General features: G+C 38.0%; 1 protein-coding gene across 1 annotated transcript in view; it reads left to right on the top strand.

Moving 5' to 3' along the window:
* Window positions 1-23938, top strand: part of casp10 (caspase 10, apoptosis-related cysteine peptidase) — a 55280-nt gene that overhangs the window by 14711 nt on the left and 16631 nt on the right. The window contains 7 exon segments of the mRNA XM_051710491.1: window positions 14172-14471; window positions 14734-14818; window positions 14820-14840; window positions 14935-15067; window positions 15197-15261; window positions 15597-15617; window positions 15737-15764. Coding sequence (XP_051566451.1) covers window positions 14172-14471; window positions 14734-14818; window positions 14820-14840; window positions 14935-15067; window positions 15197-15261; window positions 15597-15617; window positions 15737-15764 — 653 coding nt within the window.

The following is a 23938-nucleotide window of genomic DNA, read 5'->3' as shown; positions in this document are numbered from 1 at the left end:
GGGTTTGGAACAACATCAGGGTAGGGAAATAATGATGGAATATTAAATTATGGATTACCTATCAGTTGAAAGGGGTAGTTCACTCAAAAATGAACATTCTCTCATCATTTACTCACCCTCATACCATCCCAGATGCGTATGACTTCCTTTCTTCTGCAGAAAACAAATTAAGATTTTTAGCACAATATTTGCAAGTGAATCGGTGCCAAAATGTTATGCTCTAAAAAGCACATAAAGGCAGCATAAACGTAATCCATACGACTCCAGTAGTTAAATCCATATCTTCAGAAGTGATATGAAAGGTGTGGGTGATAAACAGAGCAATATTTAAGTAATTTTTTTGCTAGAAGTTGTTCTCCCAGCCCAGCAGGGGGCGAAATGCAGAGAAGAATGTGAATCACCAAAAACAAAAGAAGAATGTGAACGTGATCATGATCTGTTTCTCATCCACACATTGTGAAACATTATAGCTCATTAAGTTATGTTAACTTATGCTGCCATCACGTGCTATCGGAATTATCATAAATGGCGAGTTTCCCACTCGGAACTTGCACATGAATGACCCCTCAAGTCGTAATTATGACTGGGAAACTCTGAGATAATCTTGATATCCGAGTTTCCGAGATGGGAGGAGTCCTAAACTTTCAACATAGTGGAGGAGAGTACAGTTTCTGAAGTGAATGACAGATTTTGTTCATTTTTCTAAATACAGCTAATTGTTAGCATTTGCCGTTTTGGTCATATTCATTTATGTCTATCAGCAACCATTCTATGTATGTAGTACATTTTTATACTGTGAAAATAGCTTGTATTTGACCAAAATTCCATTATCGTCAGCAAGCTAACTGAATGATATGTATTATGGTGTCAAAATAAAAGTTCCTCAAGAAATATGTATGAATGAACCCAGCGTCGTCCATGTTTCCTGTTTTTTCTGACAACAAAGCATGTGAACACAACGTACTCCACTTCACTAATTACAACTTCAGAAGTGGGAAGCAGGATAATTTCGATAGCACATGAAGGTAGCATTATTTCTTATCTTTAACTCTGTGATGAGGAGGAGGGCGGGACTGGGCCGTGAGTGCACATGCCAGCCCCCAATTGGGCTAATCAGCCGAGGAGAGGATGCGGCAGCTGCGTGTGGCTCTTTCTTTCCCGAACTGCCACGTCCGGCTCAGCCTTATCCCTCTCTTTGGCTGATTAGCCCGATTGGGGGCCGGCCGTGTGCACTCACGGCCCAGCCCCACCCTCCTCCTCGTCACAGAGTTAAAGATAAAAAATAATGCTACATTTTTGGGGGAAAAAAATACTTTTAGAGTTGGTTTAAAAGTGGGTGGTACTTACTTTCACTCAAGTAAATTTCTAATGAATTCTTTTTACTTTTACTTCTTTACAATGGGCGGCGTTCCTGTTGTTACATTACTGGGTTTAATTTTATTAATGTGTAATTTATTGAGAGATTACTGAATGAATCTTGCTTTGGTTTCTATTTCAGCATTATATATAATGTCCTTGTGGGACATTTTCATGTTTTCACAGTAATAATTACAAGAACTGTTTCCAAACCTCTCTTATTGACAAATTTATCCATATCTGAAAAGAGCCCTTAAAGGGATAGTTCAACCAAAAACAAAATTCTCATTATTTACTCACCCTCATGCCACCCCAGATGTGTGTGACTTTCTTTCATCTGCTGAACTCAAATGAAGATTTTTAGAAGAATTTCTCAGCTCTGTAGGTCCATACAATGCAAGTGAACAGGTGGCAACATTTTAAAGCTAAATAAAATCACATAAATCAGCATAAAAGTAATCCATATGACTCCAGTCGTTAAATCAGTATCTTCAGAAGCGATGTGATGGAAACAGAGAAACAGATCACCTTCACATTCTTCTTCTTGTGTTTTTGGTGATTCATCTTCTTCTCTGCATATTGCCCCCTGCTGTCTAGCAAAAAATGACAAATATGATCTGTTTCTCACCCACACCTATCATAAAACTTATGAAGACATGGATTTAACCACTGGAGTCTCATGGATTACTCTTATGCTGCCATTTTGTGCTTTTTGAAGCATACAAATTTTGGCCTACAGAGCTTAAATATTTGTGGCAGCGGGGGCATGGTCAAGCATCCGTCCAGAGAGAGAGGAAACGGTAAGGGCACTTGCACCTGAGCTAGATTATGTTTCATACCTGTTTCTAATTCCAGTGAGCATGGGGAGAGTGGCATATAAGCGGCATCGCCACCAGCAGAAGAGAGAGAGAGTCTGGCACAAAGAAGGTCACAGTGCTCCTGAAGCTGTTACGTTTAATCTGTGATGTTTGTGTAGCTGATGTGTTTAAGTTACTACGTGCCTGTGAAGCTAATGAGTTTAAGTGACTACATGCCTGTGAAGCTGATGATTTTGTGAAGTTGTAAAGCATTGAAGTGGACGATTAAAAGGCCTACCTGAGCCTGGAAAAACCTGCTTCCCTGTGTTCTCCTTCCCTTCTGTTTGTGAAGCTGTGTTACAATATTGTTCTAAAAATCTTCATTTGTGTTCTGCAGAAGAAAGGAAGACATGCACATATGGGATGGCATGAGGGTGAGTAAATGATGAGAGAATTTTCATTTTGGGGTAAACTACCCCTTTAAAGTGATAGCTCAGCTATAATTTAATATTCTGTCATCATTTCCCTACCCTCATGTTGTTCCAAACCAGTGTGATGCTTTGCATTATGTGGAACACAAAATATGTTAGACAGAATCTTAGGGACTGACAGTCTCAGTCACCATTCACTTTCAACATATAGAGGGAAAATAAATTCACTGAAGGTAAATAGTGACTCAGGCAAACATTCTGTCTAATATCTACTTCATGCTGCATGGAAGAAAGAAAGTCATATGGGTTTGGAACAACATGATGGTGAATGATGACAGAATTTCCATTAATAATAATAATAATTCTGTAATACATGTTAAATGTGTATTATGTAATGGAATATAGGGGAGTTAACATCTATTATGTCATTTGTGAAAGTAACGAGTCACTACTTGAGTACTCTTTTAATTGTATACTTTCTTACTCTTACTCAAGTAATTATTTATGTTAGTACTTTTACTTCTACTTGAGTAATTTCTTTTTTAAGTAATTGTACTTTTACTTGAGAACAGTTTTTGGCTACTCTACCCACCTCTGCCAATTGTCACTATAAGTTTTGGATATTGAACAAGTTTATAAGTTTTCAAAAAATGTTACTTAAAGTAATCCATTGTCTTGACTACTTGTGAGTTTTGTCTGGGTTTTCAGTGTTAATTTAACTCATGTCTGTAAGTTATACGTTGAAAAAGGGGAAGGGGGAGGAGGAGGAGTGGTGATACTGAGCGGGAAATACAGAGAAGTTGCTGCCTTTTTGAGTGAGATGGAGTAGCTGAATTTCTGTTGAGTAACACAAAGGCGGCGAGGAGATGAGTTTGTATTTTTTAATTTGTGTTGATAAAATTTAATAACGCTGCCACTTTCTTGCGTGATGAAAAGTTCAGCACATTGACCGTGCTCTGCGAATGTTACTGCAGCATTTTTGTAAAACATTGGAGAAACCTGGATATTATTTCAATGAAACAGATGTTTTTACAACCAGTCTTTATTAGAACCTGTTGTCCTGCTAGGAATGAATTCTCAAGCCAATGTTAAAGCTTGTGTAACATTGTTCTTGTTAAAATAAATGTTATATTTTTGAGCAGATAAGTTGTAAGTTCATTCAGTGTAAATAAGGAAACTGGCAAACTTGCCGTTATTAGTCAAGATGAGAAATACATTTAAGAAACAATTTAAAAACAATAGTGCTCTTTACTTAAAATGGCAATTGATATGAATATAGCTTTAAGTTATCTTAACTTGAAAGTGTGAGTTGAAATAGTGAGGAATTGTATGTTTATTTGACAAGATAAAGTGAGTTTTCTTGAATTGATAATGTAACATAGTAGAGAGTATCAAGTTGAAACAACAAATGATCAATAGTTAAACAACTTAATGTAAATATTTGAGTTGAAACAAAGGTTATCTTCAAGTTGAGTTTACTCACATTTTTAAGGCAGAAGGTGAACTTTCGTTTCTAAGTTTAACCAACTTGAAATGATTTACAGAGCACCTATCACATCGCTGGAGTCTTTTGGATTACTTTTATGCTGATTTATGTGATAATTTTTTTATTTATTATTATTTATTTTATTTTGTTTTGCTTTAAAATTTTGGCACCCATTCATTTGCATTGTATGGACCAAAGGAGCTGAGAAATTATTTTAAAAATCTTCATTTGAGTTCAGCAGTCATACACATCTGGCATCAGTAAATGATGAGAGAATTTTCATTTTTGGGTGAACTATCCCTTTAAGGGCTCTTGTCATATCTGGATGAATTTGTCAATAAGAAGAGAGGTTTTGAATCCTTTCTAGTAATTATTACAGTGAAAACGTGAACAATGTCTCACAGGGACATTATATATAATGCTGAAATATAAGCCAAAGCAAGATCATGTTTATTAATGCCTACTTTTGCTATTTTATAGCTTTTAGTTCACCACATGCTGAAATATTGTCTGTTCGTGCTCCAGTTGTCAATTACACATTCGGCAGAGCAAAAGGCATTTACACTTAACATGGATTTTAAATGGATTTATACAGTTAATCAGCCCAAAGTAGCTGCGATAGTTTCCAGTACCCCCACGAGGGTGCGGGGTAAATGTGTAAATACTGCTTATGACATGCGGGACGCGGGACAAAGCGCACTGATATATTGCTGCACATTTAAAATGTACACTTAAAAACTGATGTCACAAGAGCCCATATTTACAGAATCACCCTGAAAATGACCATCACAATGACACAGAAAAGCCCGCGTTATCATTAGAGCCACAACTTACCTCAGCGTGCTGCCTTACGTTGGAGCTGCAATTTTAATCTTGAAATATCCGCTTGACAAAATGGCGTTAATGACGAAACTATTCTTTTTTAACTGTGCGGAGCGAAGGAAGTGTTTAGTTTAGTTTGAAGAGCATGATGCAGCAGCAGTGATGGACTCGGCTTGAGTGACAATCTGTGACAGCACGCACAGCTGTGTGAAATTCCGCTGTTGTAAAAGGCCCATTTAAGAATCTCTCAATAAATTACACATTAATTCAAATTAAACCCAGTAATGTAACGGCAGGAATGCCACCCATTGTAAGAAGTAAAAGTAAAATTATTACAAATTTACTTGAGTGAGAGTAAAAAGTACCCACTTTTAATTCTTTTAATTACTAAAAAGTAATTTTTTTCCCCCAAAAAGTTACTCAAATAAATGTAACACAGTAAATAGAGCACGCTACTATCCATCTCTGGTTGTCAACTGTAAATTACTGAATTGTGTGTGTGCAGAACATGATGAAGCAAAGGTGAACTGACAATTAAATTGAGCTGCAGTGTTTAAAGGCTACGTGGTTTTATTTATTTTTTAAGAACCTAAGTAACAAACTTCTTTTTGTGAAATGTTTTGCTCTTTCTTTAATATAAATGTAATTTTGATATTTTGTTTGATAGGCCTATATGGCATTGTTCAGTATGTAGGCCTGTTTCCACTGATATAAAAAAGTTGCAAATTTGTACATATTAGGAACAAATATTTCAAAATAGCCTACTACTTTTCAAATGTTACATATATTTTCCTAATAATGGAATGTGATAATGTACATATAGGCCTATGGCATATGTAGGCTATTATAAATTTATAGGGGAGAGGGGGCACAAACTAACACAGGGCTAGTTGTAACACACATGGTTTAAACATTTCCACACATGCTGGTAAGATGAAACTTCATTTGTTTAGGCTATTTGTTGCCATATCAACACTGTGTAGAGAAAAAATAGTGGCAAAATAAAAAAAAAATTAAAAAAACCTTTGGAAGATATAAATATAAATTTTCATCTCTGTTTTTAGTGTTTATTTAAAACGAGGCAAATTTGGTTTCATTTTAATCTCCAGTCAGGTAGCATCTTACATAGTCTTTAAAATTTTAGCTGGCCAGCAGAAGTGACAAGCCAGGTGTTAAAATGTGTTACAATGTGCCCTCATTAGAACAAACTATATGTATTTCCATGCAGTCAAATATGCATTTTACATCATTTGTGTGTGTGTGTGTGTGTGTGTGTGTGTGTGTGTGTGTGTGTGTGTGTGTGTGTGAGATCAACAGTGCTGGGTGGATTGTGAATTGTAATCTGGTACTGATTACAAAAATGCAATCAGTAACGTAATCTTGTAGATTACACTTTTGGGGTAATCTAATATGGTTACTTTTGGATTACTTTCAACCTAATTCTATTTTATTTTATGTCACATGCATTTGAGTATGATTATTCTTTTAACATAAATGTACAAAGAGGAAGAAAATGTATTCCATTCCTTACTAACAAAAAAGAGCCTCAGAAAAAGATCTCATTATGATATTTTAAAAAGTGCATTAAACATTACATGAATGAAATGAACATTAAATCCAGTAGCTATGACAGTGCATGGTCAAAGTTTATAATTCAAAACACCATAAAACCATAAAATCAACCGCTAGGCCAAAGCTTTCATCTAAAAACACTGAAACATTTTTAACCCTTACTGCATACTGATAGTCCATCACCTATACCAAAAATGAGGTGTGCAAGATATTATCTTTTTAACAGCAAGAATATTCTAAAAGAGCAGAATATTTTAGCAGAATAGTTCCACCGAGTCACACAAAGAACAACTGTGTCAAGTTTCATGTCAAGTTCCATGCAGTGAACAGTAGAGCGATGGGCCTTGTTCCATATTGCTGCACATTTTGCAGTTGAACTATTGTGTACACTGTGGGCAGGACCCTTAAAAATGGCATACACTAGATCCTTTGAAGCAAATAATTTAAATGTGTGAGCTGCATACCATTGGTGAAATTTCATTCTTAAAAATGAAACTATCTCTATAGATCCAGTGGTTAAATGCTGAGGTAGACCGCTCCATCTTCACTTGGGTGGCTGGTAGCGAGTATCAGTTCTGAATGCAATATACACTACCTCTCTTCTGAAAATACTCAAAGACTTACCGAACGTATATCAGTGGTGTGCTGATTTAGAATGAAAAATGTAAAGGTTTGAAAAATTATTACAGAATGATTAGGATGAGCAATAAATTATTCACAATTTACTGCCATTGCCTTGTAATCATGTAATCTATAAAAAAAAGTATCTGTAGTCCGATTATGAGTATTTTAAAATGTAACATAATCCAATTACAAGTACATGATTTTCTGTAATCTGATTATGTAATCAAGATTATATTTAATCCATTACTACCCAGCACTGGTGATCAAGCCATGCATTACTTCGGCCATTGCTGTGGCTTTGTTGTGTATATACTGTAATGTGTCAAAATTATTGCCATAATATGCTATATTTGCCAAAGTTAATAAATGCATTATATTTGCATTATATTTTAGTTTATCTTACTTATTTTAATTAGATCAGATATAGTTGTGAGAGGGGATTTAAATCTGTCATACAAGGTCATGTTATAATGTGCCCCTCAGCTGTTACAACGTGCCCCATTTCACTTTCCTTGTTTCCGGGTAGATGGCGAAAAAAGTATACGCTGTATTCATGAAACAAGTCCATATATTTGTACTAGGCATGTGTAAAATGTATGTGAAAAAAAGACAAACTTTGAACCCCAAGTACTTTTACACAAACTTAAGAAAACCAAAAAGTGTTAGTTTTGTGCCCTGCTCTCCCCTACTTCAGGCCTATATATTATGTTCAATCGTGGCCATATATCAGACTTCTGTATGCATGCATTGGCTACTTTCATTATACTGTATACTCAGACCATAGCTAATATATCGGAAATATGGATAGGCTACATATCATTGGATAATGGATTAATATAATCCATTATAATAGATATTGTGTTACATAATTCAGCATTGATTCAGCCATCCAAGTGATTCAACAACTGATTAAGTCACTGATAAATGGCAAAAAGTCTTACGAAAAAATCGTCCTGATGCTCCAGCGTAAATATTAAAAGACATTCTGTCTTCAATGTTTGTGTTGTCTTTAGATTCCACGAGGTCATGCCTCCAAACTAAAGGAGCTCAGTCGTGGCTGGTTCCGAATACAAGTGGAAGCGCGTAAAACGCACCAGGAGTCCAGGACACCCTCTCAAAAATCAGGAGAATCAGACTTTAACAATCGTGCAGAAATCATATTTTGTCTGCAATATAGGCTACTTATGTGTGCAATAAATACATTTTTGCAGCATTGTGGTGATCAGTTAACTCATTGTATATTCGGATACATTTTATTACTACGATTACTTTTATTACACTAGTGCGCTTCAGCATCGTCTGAACTTCAAATGACGCACACCAGCGAACTTCGGCGTTCTTTCGCCATACACTCCTGCGCATGCGCACATTGCTATCTATGTCATTGAATAGGGAGAAAAGTGCAAGAGAAACTAAACCAAAAGAGGTTGTACATTGACAAGACATACATAGTATAGGCGATTACTGGGATGAATTTATGTCTTTTTATTTGTTCCTAATGCCCATCTATCAGAGACACATAACTGCATACAAATTGCAAAGAGGAGTTTTAGCTATCTGAAAACTCAAGCTGACAGTTTGTGTTAATTGTTAGATAGATAGATCATTGTTAAATAGAAATGCTATTAAAGCGTTTGATTACTTTTTCTAAGAAGTATATTCGCTTATTCAATATTAAATATGTTGAATTGTTTTCTTATTTATTAATTAATTTATTGGACATTTTTTTGAGTTGGGTTCTTGGGAAGCAGAGGAAGTGGTGACTAATAGGTGTGTTCACAGTTTACTTTCGGTTTGTATGATTTTAGAAGTTAAACCAGATATAAAAAGTCCTGATATCTCCACGGAAAGAGAAGGTTCATCTGTTCAGGTAAGGAGAAGATTTTAGATCGTTTGAGGTCTTCTCTCTTGACCACTAACTAACAGTGCTATGATAAATCTGTATCTCAGCCAGGACATATACACGAGACAAAGCTAATGCCGTTTAAACTAACTTTGTGTACATACAAATATATGAGGTTGTTTTTTTTTTTGTTTTTTTTAATCACGACAGGACTTGTGATGACGTGTTTCTATTTTAAACTAAATTCCTACAGTAGTACAAGGTTTAGTAAACAAAACCTGCGGTGGGTCAAGTGAATTTCAACTTATGCAATTTAAAGTGATGTCACCTCCGAACTACAGATCAACCAATGTCGCCTTTTTTCTTTCTTTTCTTTTTCTTTTCTTTTTCTTTTTTTATATACAATTTAAAAAGATATACATGTCTTCCACCTACTTGACATGCCACCACCTTCAGTATGCTTTGAATTAGGGATGTGCCCGAAGCCGAATACCTTATTCGGAAAGGCACAAATAATGACTTAACGAATTCATCCGAATAATAATAATAAAAAAATATTCGGAAGACTGATCATACAACGAGCAAAGGTATTAAGCGATATTTTAAATAAGCATGCCCAAAATGACAAAGCAATGATGAGTCTGCCAATATTACTACAGTGTAAACCTTATGAATGAACATGTGCACGATGTGATTTCAAGTTCAGATCGGATGGCCACGGTCTCGACTCTGTTTCGGTCTCCTTTAATTGTGCGCGTCTCAGAACTATAATCTCTTGTCAAGAGTGACATTAACTAAGATACTACATTATACACACTATTTCATCATTACACCACACTTGGGGTAAAAGGCCCCTATAGGAGGTTTGACGTGATATCGTGTAGATACCGGGGCAGTGGTAATAGAGCACAATTTGTCAACTAATGCAAATAATTTTGAGACAGCAAGATGTTTTTTTTTTTTTTTTTTTTTTTTTTTTGAGTAACAAATTAAAATGATGCTTACTCAAAATAACTTTTCAAACATTTCCTGTTAATTTCAAACACATTTGGCATTTTATTACATCTCAAGTATTCTATAAACAAACTAATCTCTATTATGATTGAATCAGTGTGAGCCCACTTTGAAAAATGTTCATAACAAATCTATTCACTCCACTTAAGAAAAACAATGTGTTTAATAGGGGCCTTTAGCCCCTGCAACAGGGGGACTTTTTACCCCAAATACTATCCTTTCACTTACTGGACAGTTATTGAAAATGCTTGATTTAATGATCTTAAACAAAAATGATAAATTAGTATTTTGTCTTAAAAGAAATATGTTCATTTCAGGGATTTTTACATATTTAAAAAATATTAAATATTAGATCAAATTGCCTCAAAATCAGCCTTTAGAAATCACATGCAATTATCTTATGGATCAGGAATATTTTCCAGTGTACAGTGACAAACAGGTGTTTAGGAAAGTGCTGTGGTAGTTTTAGAAGCTATTTAGTGTTTTGGGAGAAAATAAATTCAATGGAGACTTTTACCCCACGGAACCTTTAGCACTGTTGTACCCTAATACTTTCTTTATCTCTGTATCCTCCTTTTATTGGACACTTTCGTCTGCAGAATAAATTAGTAGCATGATGGGTGACAAATGTGACTGCATTTCTAAAATGCCATTGGCAACCAAAAACGTTTGCTTTTATGTGACCTTACATCCTCACTGATAGGTGTTAGTATAAAGTAAAAAAAAAAAAAAACACATACATCAGCAAAAAATACTTTGTGCTTGAAATAAAAAATAAAGAGTAAAATTTAGTTTTATAATTTGAATACATACTTTATTGCAGTAAGTACATCAGAAATATCTTCTGGGGAAAAGTTTGTTTTCTTTATTACTGTCTTTAACAATAATCTTATGAAAATCTTTCATTTGTCACTGACATTTTGAATACTTTTTACTGGGGTTCCTCTTGCTTCAATTGTCCCGCTCTCCTGAGTGACATCAGTGCCATGGTATGATACTGTTAATGCTAGTTTTGCTGAGAAAAGCGGACTAGTCTTAGTATTTCTGTGGTGTGCACAGTATGTGGAATACACGGATGACCTTGTAGACCTAGTGCATCCCTAGACTGCCCCATTATTTGATTGGACTGCAGAGAGGTGAGAGATTTTAACACAAATTTGAATGAAAGAATTTAACATTACCATTACTTCCACGATAACTGGAAACCACTCATATGCAGCGTGATGAGGTCGTGGTATAACAATGTAGCAGGTCACTACTGTTTAAAACATTTATCATGGAATAATGCCTACAGTTTCAACTTCTATTTAAATAAATAGTAGGCAGTAATCAGTAAGTAGTAAGCTTGTTTTGCATTCCGAAAATAGACTTATTTGTGATATAGCAGAAAATTGGATCTTCACCCTTGGGCCAGAAATATACTTCACGCAAGTATGTGTACAGAGATGCCAATGCATTGCCAACTCATTGCCAACACACGGTCCGGTTGAACATGCTTAATGTGTGTTCTTATGTTACTATGACAGTAACAAACATCAGTACTCAAGGGGCAGTTACCTTCAAATATCTGTGCGATTAAACTGTGTATATATTATTTTTCAGGTAAGTTGCTATAAATATATTGACTAACTTAATTGCCCAGCAATTTTCTCAAACTGTTGCTCCACCATGACAATAGTTCACTCGAAAGAGAAAACTCACAGAAGAAGCGGACAGATGTCTGCAAGTTGAGTACTTGTGTTGAGTCATGAGAATGCAGTGCATACTTGTGTTGTGGTCTGACATATTTCAGTATGCAACTATGCACGAAATCGAGCTTGTGTGAGTCTGGGTTCACATGCTTTTGTAGAGTTTGTTTTAGACTTAACCCATATCACCCAATGTCCCAGATTATCCAACCCCAATTAGGCTTACCCTAAATCTGAATATAAATGGGCATTTTGTTAATGGTTACTTGTAATTTAAATCAGAATAAGTGAGGAGGGAATAATGCATTTAAATAATGCATTTAAAAATTCTCACAGTTAACCATGACCTCGACCTGTATGTATATCTGTAACTGCAGTGTGTTCATGTTGACTGATCTTGAATGGCTGAAGAAAATGTAGGTGGAGCACTCGGTCACACCTACCAATGATGTGGACCATTGGCAGTATGGTGTTTAGCAAGCAGTACATAGTTATCCTGAGAGTTCGCACTAGCAAAAATCAGAAACACTATTGATTTATTTTTTTCCGAAATGACGTCACACTTGTTCATTATTTGTTTTCGTTAGAAGTAGCCTATAGACCTTATTTACAGCTTTGCAAATATCTTTTTCGATTTTTGATGGGAGTAACAATGAGGCTTTGAGGGATAGATGCACAGTCTCTTCAATAGGTTGCACTGTTGCTTCTAAAGTGTTTTTGGATCATTCCGCTGATGAAACATTGAAAAATATACATTTCCAAGAAATTTCAGTAGACAAAAAACTCTATTAGATGTGATCTAGGAGTTTTAAATAGCTTTATTCCTCACAGCCTCGTTTTCACCTCCATTAATAATCAAAGATGGCGATACTGTTAATAATGTCTATCAGGGCCTTTCTCTCCTACGTTTTAAATAAAGAGTTGGGCTTTAGAGAGAAATCTTCAGTGAGCCCCCCAGTTACCACTAGGACATTGTGTTTACTTTCAGTTATATCACACTCCCCATAGACATTTATTTACACCTTGTATTCATTTTTATTTAAAATAAATTTCTCTCTGATGGCATACAGCCACTGTCTGTGTTCGCTTACATGGGAGGGATATGGGGAGAAGAGTAAAACTCGTTAAAAACAGACTTGAACTCAGATCTCCCGCACTGAAAGTCAACTGCTATACTAATTTCACCACGGCAGTTCTTAGATACAGTATACAATCTTCAAATTTACACAGTTATGCCTTTTCTTCGACGATTGCATAGTTTTGACAGACTTCATTGGACTAATGCCGTGCAAATAGCATTGAAGAGACAGTGGCTGTGTGGACAGTGCTATTTACACTTAGTGCAAATAATTATTTGACCACACTGAACCAGTGGTAATGGGCCCCTGTGCAGCTGCTTATGTCACTCATTAGGTAGGGCCAGCATTGCGAAATGATATTAAGACAAACAAATTTAAGGCATGATTTTCAGTTATGTTTTTCAATTAAACTTATCAATGGGGACTTTGACATTTAAGAAATTACAGCTTGATTTTCTGTAAAGCTGCTTTGAAATGATGTGAAAAGTGCTATACAAATAAAAATGACTTGACTTGAGTTTAGCTTGGCACAGTGTCCTAAAAACACAGCACTTATGACTAGAGATGCTGAAAATTAGTGTGAGGTGACACAACCAAAGTGAGATGCTGTAAAAGCATCTGTCTGATGCATGTGTACATAGACCAAAAATAAAAAATAGAGCAGAGGATGTGGGCCAATTAAAAGGGTTATATTCAATGATATGGAAATGAAACAAGCAATATTTTGACTTTTAATGACACGTTTTTTAAAGTTTAAATGTTTTACTTGTATGTTGCCCCAATTTATGTATATGATGTAATGTTTTTGAATTGTCTGAATTACAATATTTAATATATAGGACTATTCTATTCAGAATTTTTTTATAATGTCTATCGTAGTAAATATTGACGTGCGATTAATTAATCTGCACATTATGTAATCGATTGGCAGCCCTATTTAAAATGTATTTTGCATGACATTAAATTAATGTCATTGCATTAAATATCAAAATATCAAACAAAGTGGCAACTAATACAAATGATGCATGGAACTGACTTCACTTTTCTTAGCCTTTTTTTTTTTCAGTTACTTTGAAACCAACTGATCCCAAGGTGATGTTTTAGTGAATGTCTGAAGTTGACCACAAGTTCTCAAAGGTGTCCTGTAGCAGAGTAACCACAGGTGGAGTTCAGTAGGCTACATTAACTATGAACATGTTCCACTACGTTTGACAACCAGAAAGTGTTAATCAGTAGTAGTATTGTTTGTATAGTATAGTATTATTTGCCTTCATTTTCAACATTATATCTTTCGTAAAGTGTGTTTTTGCTAACTTTACTTAAAATATATGCCACTTGGTTTGATATTTCATTAGTGTGTCCAAATAATTTTTGCGTCCATTGTATCTGGAGATTTTTGCAGTGGTGATCGACAGTTAAACAGCTCTGTGTTCTACAGTGGAGGCTCGTTTCTCTGTAGGCAGGAGATGGAGTTTCAGCAGATGCTGTTTAGAGTGCAGGAGTCTCTCAGTGGAGATGAGGTGCAGGACCTGGTGTTTCTGTGCTCCGATCTGCTCAGTCTAAAAGACCTCAGCACTGTGTCCACAGCCAGAGAGCTTTTCGGTCTGCTTGAGACCAGAGACCTGCTGTCATCCGAGGATCCATCTCTGCTTCTAGAGCTGCTCAAGATCACAAAACAGCACAGCCTGATCCGGAACCTGTGCTTAGATGCACATAAGCAAACCAGCGGCACAACAGGAGGTCAGATCTCCTCCTACAGGTGAGAGGCAGCTGAGAGTAAACAGAGACATGTGTCTGAGGGCATGCTGTGTGAGTCTATGTTTGGACTACCACAAAAAGAATTACCTTACTGTGGGCCTTACAGCTTTTTTTAATAAAAAAGGGACAAGTCAAAATTATTTTTTGTGGTACTCAAACTTATGCCAGAAATGCTGTCGAATCACTTTTATTGAACCCGGAATATTGCTTTATGTTTTTATTAGTATGTAATAGTGTGCTGTATTTATTTTTCTACATTTCAGACAGTTGTTGTTTGAGTTGTCAGAGTCCATCACTGATGAGGACCTGAAAAACATAAAATTCCTGCTGAGAAAAACACTACCACGCAAAAAAACTGGAGCAGCACATAGTAAGAAAGAAAGCACCAACACAGCCTTCATGTTTTTAACCTATTTCTGCATGGGACGGGACTACTGTTTGACTACGCAAATCATGTCTCTTAGACGCTGTTTCAACTGTTTGTGGAGCTAGAAAAGGAAGACCTTTTGGATGAAAATAATTTGGACGTTCTGCAGAGAATGATTGGAAATATCAATCCTACTTTAAAAAAAAGAATTATTCTTTATAAAACAAAGAGTGAGTTCAGTTGTTTTTCTGATGTTTCAAATGAGGGAAATTGTCTCTTGGGTCATTCATGGAACCATATAATACCACAATCATTTGTTTAATTCTACAGTTTTTAGCATTCTCTCTGTCTTTTTACAGTTGGTGATATGTTCATTGCGCAGGAGACTGGGAATATTTCTTCTGTGTCGTGCACACCAGCTGAGGTATCACCTGATTTAGTCTTTCTGATCTTTACGTCGTTTCTGTGTATGCAAGTCGCTTGACCATTTGCCTAATTAGCATTGACACACAGATCTTTAGTTGTATACCAACCAGAAGTGCTAATTAATACAGTACATTCTGTGTATTAATTGTGGTATTTGATTTCCCTGAATAATCATCTGTTCATTAGGCCAAGTTCATGTCTTTTTTTTCTTCTACTTTTCAATAACTTAAATGAATGTTCCTTTAAAGGACCTAAAATGATATTCTCCCATTATTCACTCATGTCCTCATCTTGTTCTAAACCCATATGACTTTCTTACTTCTGGGGAGATAGGCAGAATGGAACAACACGATGGTGAGTAAATGATGACAGACTTTTTATTATTGGGTGAACTATTGTGTGAACTATTCCTTTACAAATAACTGTAAAACTATCAAAGAGTAACTCTGTCTCTTTCTCTCTTTGTTCCACAGCCCTCACCACTGACATCTCCCTCATCAGGTGAATTTACTCTGCAGGAAGTTTTCAAATGTTTTGGTAACACTTTACATTAATATTCCCTTTGTTAAGGGATTATAAAAGGGCTCATTAATGACTAATAAGTCTTTACAAATGCAATATAAATCATTAATATGCGGTTACACAACAACATGCAAAAATGAGGGTTATTTACATGCAATACCTACCAAATAGTGAGCCATTTTACCTCACATAAATGCTTAATAACACTTATTCAGCATTAGTAACCTATGAAAATGTACCTTAACATAAAGTGGACACAAATTATAAATAGTGAGCCATTTTATCTCCCATGTTAAAAATTCTTAATAACACTTTTTCAACCAGGGATTGAAAAAGTTCCAAGGAACAAAACCGAAAAACCAATCAAATTTGTAATTAAAACTAATCATTAAAATAAAATAATAAAATAAATAATGTTTAAAATAAAATAATTCGGCCCACATAAGATGAGTATAAACACTCCCAAGCAGTGCGGGTCTGCAGGAGACTTTAATTTTGGCTATTAATTGATTTTAGATGGCCAGATGTAATTTTTGTAATATTTAAAAATATTTTGGGGAATATGTTTAATATTAATAATACATTTATTGAAAGGGTTCACGTGACGCCATGCGAGAGACAGATGTGTGAATGACGAGCTCTGCGAACTTTGCTAGTTTTTTTTATTATTTTCATGTTGTGATCCGGTGAGATTCGATACACCCAATTACATACTTGCTCTTTGAGGTAAATATGGCAAAGAAGTCAAAATTCTCAGACTCTGGAGACATTAAAAGACACTTACGTGTTCAAGCTGAGGCCTCTGTTGGGACTGCGGACTGGAGACACGATTTGGATGGCATGTCGGGATAAGATATTCAGCGTCAGTTGTCCAACATGTCAGTGATGCTGACGAAGGTTCTTGCTGACTTGGAGGATCTCGCTGTAATACGTCGATCGATTACGGCGATGGAAACAAAATTCTCCGAGTTGTTTACAAGAGTGACAGAAGTTGAAAAATGAATCGATTATCTTAAATCATCGGAAAGGGAATTAACCGCTAATCCGCCCGCATCCAAAACAGATATGGAATTAATTTTGGAAGAAACTAGAATATTTCAAAAATATGAGCCGAAGGAATAACATACAAATTGTTGGAATTCCTGAGCATGAAGAGGGCAGAGATATGGTGAAATTCCTGGATGAGTTTTTCCCGAGTCTGCTCGACATAACAGGCCACAAGCTGGAAATCGAGCGAGCTCACAGAGTGTCTGCTCGCAGATCTGCTGAGGGAGATAGGCCTTGATGCATTCAGGCCAAATTTCTGAAATCATCCGATAAAGATCTCATGTTGCGCCAGGCGAGGAGCAAAGGGAAGCTTTCTTGGAAGAACCATAATATTTTCTTGTTCCCGGACTTCGCGAATTCCACAAGAGAGAAACGCGATCGGTTCAAGGAATGCAAGAAACTCTTACATCAGAAAAAGATCTTGTTTGCTCTGATGTTCCCGGCCAAACTGAGAATAGAAATGAAGAATGGTCGCAAAGTATTTACTTGTCCAAAACAGGCACTCTCCTTTATAAATACATTGGAGTAAGCATTTGATGTTTCTTATATTAGTGGATTGACTTGCGGTTCAGGGACTCAATTATCTGAGGAAGCTGGGTGCCATTTTTGTTTCTTTTTGCGTTGACTCCAACTGGTGGCTGAAGTTTGTTTTATGGCATGACTCCAAGAAACTTTTGCATTGACGGAAGATTTTTTGTTACACTGAAGTTTCCAGCCAGATCGAGAATGGACACTTTGGATGACCACAAAATATCTATATGCTCACATGATGGATGTCTTTTATAAAGTTGACGGGCTGAGTAAGTTAAGGTTTTTTTTTTTTTTTTTTTTTTTTTGCACGCACGGCCTCCGAGTTAGTTTGGCTCTTGATCATCCGAGGAACCGGGATGCCGGTTTTGTTTTTCGCGCTGGCTCTGCCTAAAGGCTGGAGCTTGTTTTGTGGAATTACACTACTTCGGGACAGTTGTGGTTAAATATGTTTGTTCTTTGTGCTTATGCCTCCTAGTAGAATGATTACCTCATCTGCTGCACTCATAACAGCCAGCTCACTGAACAATTGTTTGTCTGTCCGAGGAAACTGAATGGCTTTATGTCAGCTAGAGTTTATTTTGAGGAGGAACACACCTTCAAGACAGTTCTGTGAATGAATCTACATGTTTTTTCTGTTATTCTGCCTGTTGGCTGGGGTATGTTTTACAAAGTATTTTCTGTTATTGTAATTGTGCCTCACAAAAGTTGTGCAGCAGCACTGGACTCGAGCAATCCAATGGCAAAATTGTCGTGGGTGTTCTCATAGGCGTACATGGACTCTTTGAGTTTAGAGGGATTGCCGCCGGTTGGCGCTGTCGTGCGCGGGGTTAATGCGCACGTTTTTCTTTTTTCTGTTTGTTTTGTTCCGGGGGAAGTTCGGGGTTTGATTGTTGCATTAATGGGGAATGTGGTCTGTATAATTTTGTTTTTGACACACTCATTTTTTTTATTTGTTATTATAGCAATATGTCAAATGTTAATGTGAATGGGTTATCTCTCTCCACATGGAATGTAAATGGGTTGGGGCACCCCATAAAAAGAAGGAAGGTCATTTCTGTTCTTAAGTGCAAGAAATATGATATAGTGTTTCTTCAAGAAACGCATCTTTCCCCGCAAGAAGCTGAAAAATTTGGGAAGATATGGGGTGGGCATGTTTTCTTTAGTGCTGGCTCAAGTAAGAGCAGGGGAGTCATTATATTGATTAATAAACATCTACAATTCATATGTCTCAAACAGATTAAAGATAAATTAGGAAGAGTCATTGTTGTGTTAGGAGAAATTCAGGGGCAAAGGTTGGACTCAAAATGGCGCCGAGTATGGCTGCTGTGTTGCGAGCTCCAACACAACATAGTAGTGTTTTGTTTGTTTTGTTCACAATTCTTATGTTTTTTGTCTTGGATGTTGTCTGCCTTATTGTCTACGACAGACAAACACTTTTGGACATTGGTTCAGCAATTTCACACCATAAACCGGACTTCAAATTTCTCAATGCCGACCCGCTGTTTACAAACACGCAAGCGGAGCCCTTTGTCTGGGCTGCACGGCCGCGGAAACACAAAAGGAAAAGGGGAAACAGAGCCGGCGTTCTCATCAGAGTAAGACGCCGCACAAATCGACCCCCGCTACCCACTATTCTACTGGCAAATGTTCAGTCTCTGGATAACAAGCTCTGCGAGCTGAAAGCACGGATCTCTTTCCAACGAGATACAAGGGATTGCTGCATTATCTGCCTTACGGAAACTTGGATGTCTGCGGAGATTCCAGACTTAACCATTGAACCCGCGGCGTTCTCTGTGCACCGAGCGGACAGAGCCAAAGACCTCTCAGGTAAAAGCAGAGGAGGTGGTGTATGTTTTATGATCAACAAATCCTGGTGTGATCAGAGGAATGTACATTCTATCAAGTCTTTCTGCTCTCCTGATCTGGAATTTCTTATGCTTCTGTGTCGACCATTCTGGCTACCGAGGGAATTCACAGCGGTCATTATCACAGCTGTGTACATCCCGCCACAAGCCGACACAGACCGGGCACTCAAGGAACTGTATGGGAGTATAAGTGAGCAGGAAACCGCGCACCCTGAGGCCACGTTCATTGTTACCGGGGACTTTAATAAAGCCAGTTTAAAATCAGTCGCACAAAATACCACCAGCACATTAGTTTCAACACACGAGGGGACCGGGTTTTGGACCATTGCTACTCTCCCTTCCGGGATGGCTACAAATCCCTCCCCCGCCCACCATTTGGCAAATCGGCCCACTCTTCCATTCTGCTTCTGCCCACTTACAGGCAGAAACTGAAACAGGAAGCACCCACCCTCAGAACGATCCAGTGCTGGTCGGACCAGTTAGACTCTATGCTACAAGACTGTTTTGATCACACAGACTGGGAGATGTTCCGGTCCGCCTCTGATGACGACATCGAGCTTTACGCTGATAGCGTAATGTGTTTCATCAATAAGTGCGTGGAGGACATGGTTCCGACCAGAACAATACGGATCTATCCGAATCAGAACCATGGACAAATAATGATGTTCGCGCGGCACTTAATGTGCAGACCTCCGCTTTTAATTCCGGGAACGCAGAGGAGCATAAACAAGCCAGTTATGCCCTCCGAAAAACTATCAGAACCGCAAAACGCCAGTACAGGAGCAAGATTGAAGGACAGTTTAACACCACCAACTCTAGAAGCATGTGGCAGGGAATTAACATCATCATGGACTTTAAAGGGAATAAAAACTCTGCCATGAACACCGCTGCCTCTCTCCCGGATGAGCTAAATACTTTTTATGCTCGTTTTGAGGGAAATAACACCGCCCTCGTGGAGACAGCTCTCGCGGCTGAAGCTACAGAGGTTAGTTCACTCTCCGTCTCTGTAGCGGATGTAACCCGATCCTTCCGATGAGTGAATATCCTCAAAGCCGCGGGCCCAGATGGCATTCCGGGCCGCGTCATCAGAGCGTGTGCGAACCAGCTGGCTGGTGTTTTTACTGACATTTTCAACCTTTCCCTTTCTTTGTCTGTAGTCCCCACATGCTTTAAAACATCCACCATTGTGCCTGTTCCAAAGCAATCAAAAATCACTTGCTTAAATGACTGGCATCCTGTTGCTCTTACCCCCATCATCAGCAAATGCTTTGAGAGACTAATCAGAGATTACATCTGCTCTGTGCTGCCTCTCTCTCTTGACCTGTTGCAGTTTGCTTACCACAACAACCGCTCCACTGATGATGCCATTGCATCTACAATACACACTGCTCTCTCCCACCTGGAAAAAAAGAACACTTATGTGAAAATGCTGTTTGTAGACTACAGCTCAGCATTCAACACCATAGTGCCCTCCAAGCTAGATGAGAAACTCCGGGCTCCGGGCTTAAACAGCTCGCTGTGCAGCTGGATCCTGGACTTCCTGTCAAGCAGACGCCAGGTGGTTAGAATAGGCAGCAACATCTCCTCATCACTGACCCTCAACACTGGAGCCCCGCAGGGCTGTGTTCTCAGCCCACTCTTGTATTCCTTGTACACACATGACTGTGTGGCAACACATATCTCCAATGCCATCATTAAGTTTGCTGATGACACGACGGTGGTAGGTCTGATCACTGACAATGATGAAACAGCCTACAGAGAGGAGGTGCACACTCTGACACACTGGTGTCAGGAGCACAACCTCTCCCTCAACGTCAGTAAGACAAAGGAGCTTGTGGTGGACTTCAGAAGAAAAGACAGAGAACACAGTCCCATCACCATCAATGGAGCACCAGTGGAGAGAGTCAGCAGCTTCAAGTTCCTGGGTGTCCACATCACTGAGGAACTCACATGGTCCATCCACACTGATGTCATTGTGAAGAAGGCTCATCAGCGCCTCTTCTTCCTGAGACGGCTGAGGAAGTTTGGAATGAACCGCCACATCCTCACACGGTTCTACACCAGCACTGTAGAGAGCATCCTGACTGGCTGCATCTCCGCCTGGTACGGCAATAGCACCGCCCATAACCGCAAAGCACTGCAAAGGGTGGTGCGAACTGCCAGACACATCATCGGAGGTGAGCTTCCCTCCCTCCAGGAAATATACACAAGGCGGTGTGTGAAAAAAGCTCGGAGGATCATCAGAGACTCCAGCCACCCGAGCCATGGGCTGTTCTCACTGCTACCATCAGGTAGGCGGTATTGCAGCATCAGGACCCACACCAGCTGACTCCATGACAGCTTCTTCCCCCAAGCAATCAGACTTCTGAACTCTTGATCTCCCATGATCAAAATACATGAGCACTGTACTTCATTACCCTTACTCTTATATCTCACACCGGACTGTCATAAATTATATTATTATTATATTATATTCTCTCTTAACAACTGACTATCAACCGACAGCCTGAATGTCAATACAGTACAATACTGTACATTCTATATATACTATATATACTTTTTTATATATTTTTATTTTTTATTTTTATTGAATAATGTGTATCTATATAGTGCGTATTGTATACTGTACAGTGTATGTTATTATTTGTATATTGTTGAGTGTAATTATGTGTATATCAGATGTTTAAATTGTGCTGTGTTAATTTGAGGTTATTGTAAATTGGTACTGTCTCATCACTGTCATGACTGCTATGTTGATCGGAACTGCACCCAAGAATTTCACACACCATTGCACTTGTGTATATGGCTGTGTGACAATAAAGTGATTTGATTTGATTTGATTTGATTTGATTTGGCTAATATTTACGCACCTAATGTTGATGATCAGGGCTTTTTTATAGATCTTGAAGGGATGTTGCAAGCTGCTGGCATCTCTCATGACATAATATTGGGAGGAGACTTTAATCTTTTGATGGACTCAGTCCTTGATCACAGTGAAGCAAAAGTGTGTAAACCCCCTAGAGCTATACTGACACTTCACAAGATCTGTAAAAATCTTGGTCTTGTAGATATCTGTTGACTTTTGAACCCATCTGGTAGGGATTATACATTTTTTTTATCAGTTCATAAGATTTACTCTAGAATAGATTTTTTTTTTTATATTGAAGTCCCTCATTTCATCTGTTGTTGATTGCTCAATTGGAAATATCTTAGTCTCAGATCACACCCTGGTGAGTTTAGAGATATTGCCACATACAGAGAAAAGGAAATCATATAATTGCCGCTTTAATGTGTCCCTTTTGCAAAATCCTGATTTTCAACAAATGTTAAAGACTGAAATCAGTGTCTATATGGAGACCAACTTGTCCTCGGTATCCTCTGTGGGCGTGGCTTGGGAGGCACTTAAGGCGGTTCTAAGGGGTCGAATCATACATTATGCCTCATTTATCAAAAAATTCAAAGCACGAGAACTCGTGGAGTTGGAAGGAAATATTAAAAGTGCCGAGGCAGAGCTGAAGCGCCGTATGTCACCTGATGGCCTCAGAGAATTGACTCGATTGAAATACAGATATAATACTATTCTGTCGCAGAAAGTGGAGTTTTGGTTGTTCAGGGCAATACAGTCATACTTTGAGTCAGGGGACAAAACAGGGAAGCTTTTGGCTAGATATATAAAGCAGAGAGAGTCTTTTTCTACAATTCCCTCAGTGAAATCTGCTGGTGGTGAAATTTTTACCTCAGCCATTGATATTAATAATGCTTTTAAAGAATTCTATCTTGATCTCTATAGTTCCACATCTTCGTCTACTGATGAGGATATTAGGAACTTTGTGGAACCATTAGAACTCCCTAAACTGATGAATGAGCAAAAAAACTCTCTTGATTCTGAGATAACCTTGGAGGAACTTGACAAGGTATTCAAGTCCCTACCTACTGGTAAGGCTCCGGGGCCAGATGGTTTTGCCGCTGAATTTTTTTAGATCTTATGCTACAGAACTGGCTCCACTTTTCTTAGAAGTTTATACGGAACCATTAAAGAATGGAAAGCTTCCACCAACCATGACACAAGCCCGGATCAGTCTGATTCTTAAAAAGGACAAAGATTCAAGCGAGTGTAAAAGTTACCATCCAATCTCCCTGATCAAGCTAGATGTAAAAATTCTGGCTAAAATTTTGGCTAACCGATTAAGTAAAGTTATGACATCTCTTATACATATAGATCAGGTGGGATTTATTCGGGGCCGCAGCTCTTCTGATAACATCAGGTGTCTCATCAATATCATGTGGTCAGTGGCGAATGATCAGACTCCGGTCGCTGCCATCTCACTTGACGCCGAAAAGGCGGTTGATATAGTAGAATGGGATTATCTTTTTAAGATTTTGGAAATGTATGGGTTCGGGAGTACGTTTATTGGTTGGATCAAGTTACTTTATAGACACCCTGTAGCAGCGGTACAAAAAAATGTATTAATTTCAGATTATTTTACTCTGGATAGGGGCACCCGTCAGGGTTGCCCTCTTTCCCCATTATTGTTCTTCTTGCCCTGGAACCATTAGCAGCCGCGATAAGAAAAGATGATGATTTTCCAGGGGTGATGGCGGGAGGTGTGGCGCATAAGCTTCTGCTTTATGCAGATGATATTTTATTATTCGTCTCCGACCCCACTAGATCTATGCCTTGCCTCCATAGAATTATTAATTCCTTTTCCA

This window comes from Myxocyprinus asiaticus, chromosome 11, assembly GCF_019703515.2.
Source record: "Myxocyprinus asiaticus isolate MX2 ecotype Aquarium Trade chromosome 11, UBuf_Myxa_2, whole genome shotgun sequence".
NCBI classification, from domain to species: Eukaryota; Metazoa; Chordata; class Actinopteri; order Cypriniformes; family Catostomidae; genus Myxocyprinus; species Myxocyprinus asiaticus.
The sequence above is the reverse complement of the archived record's forward strand: the minus strand, read 5'-3'. Positions and strand labels throughout refer to the sequence as shown.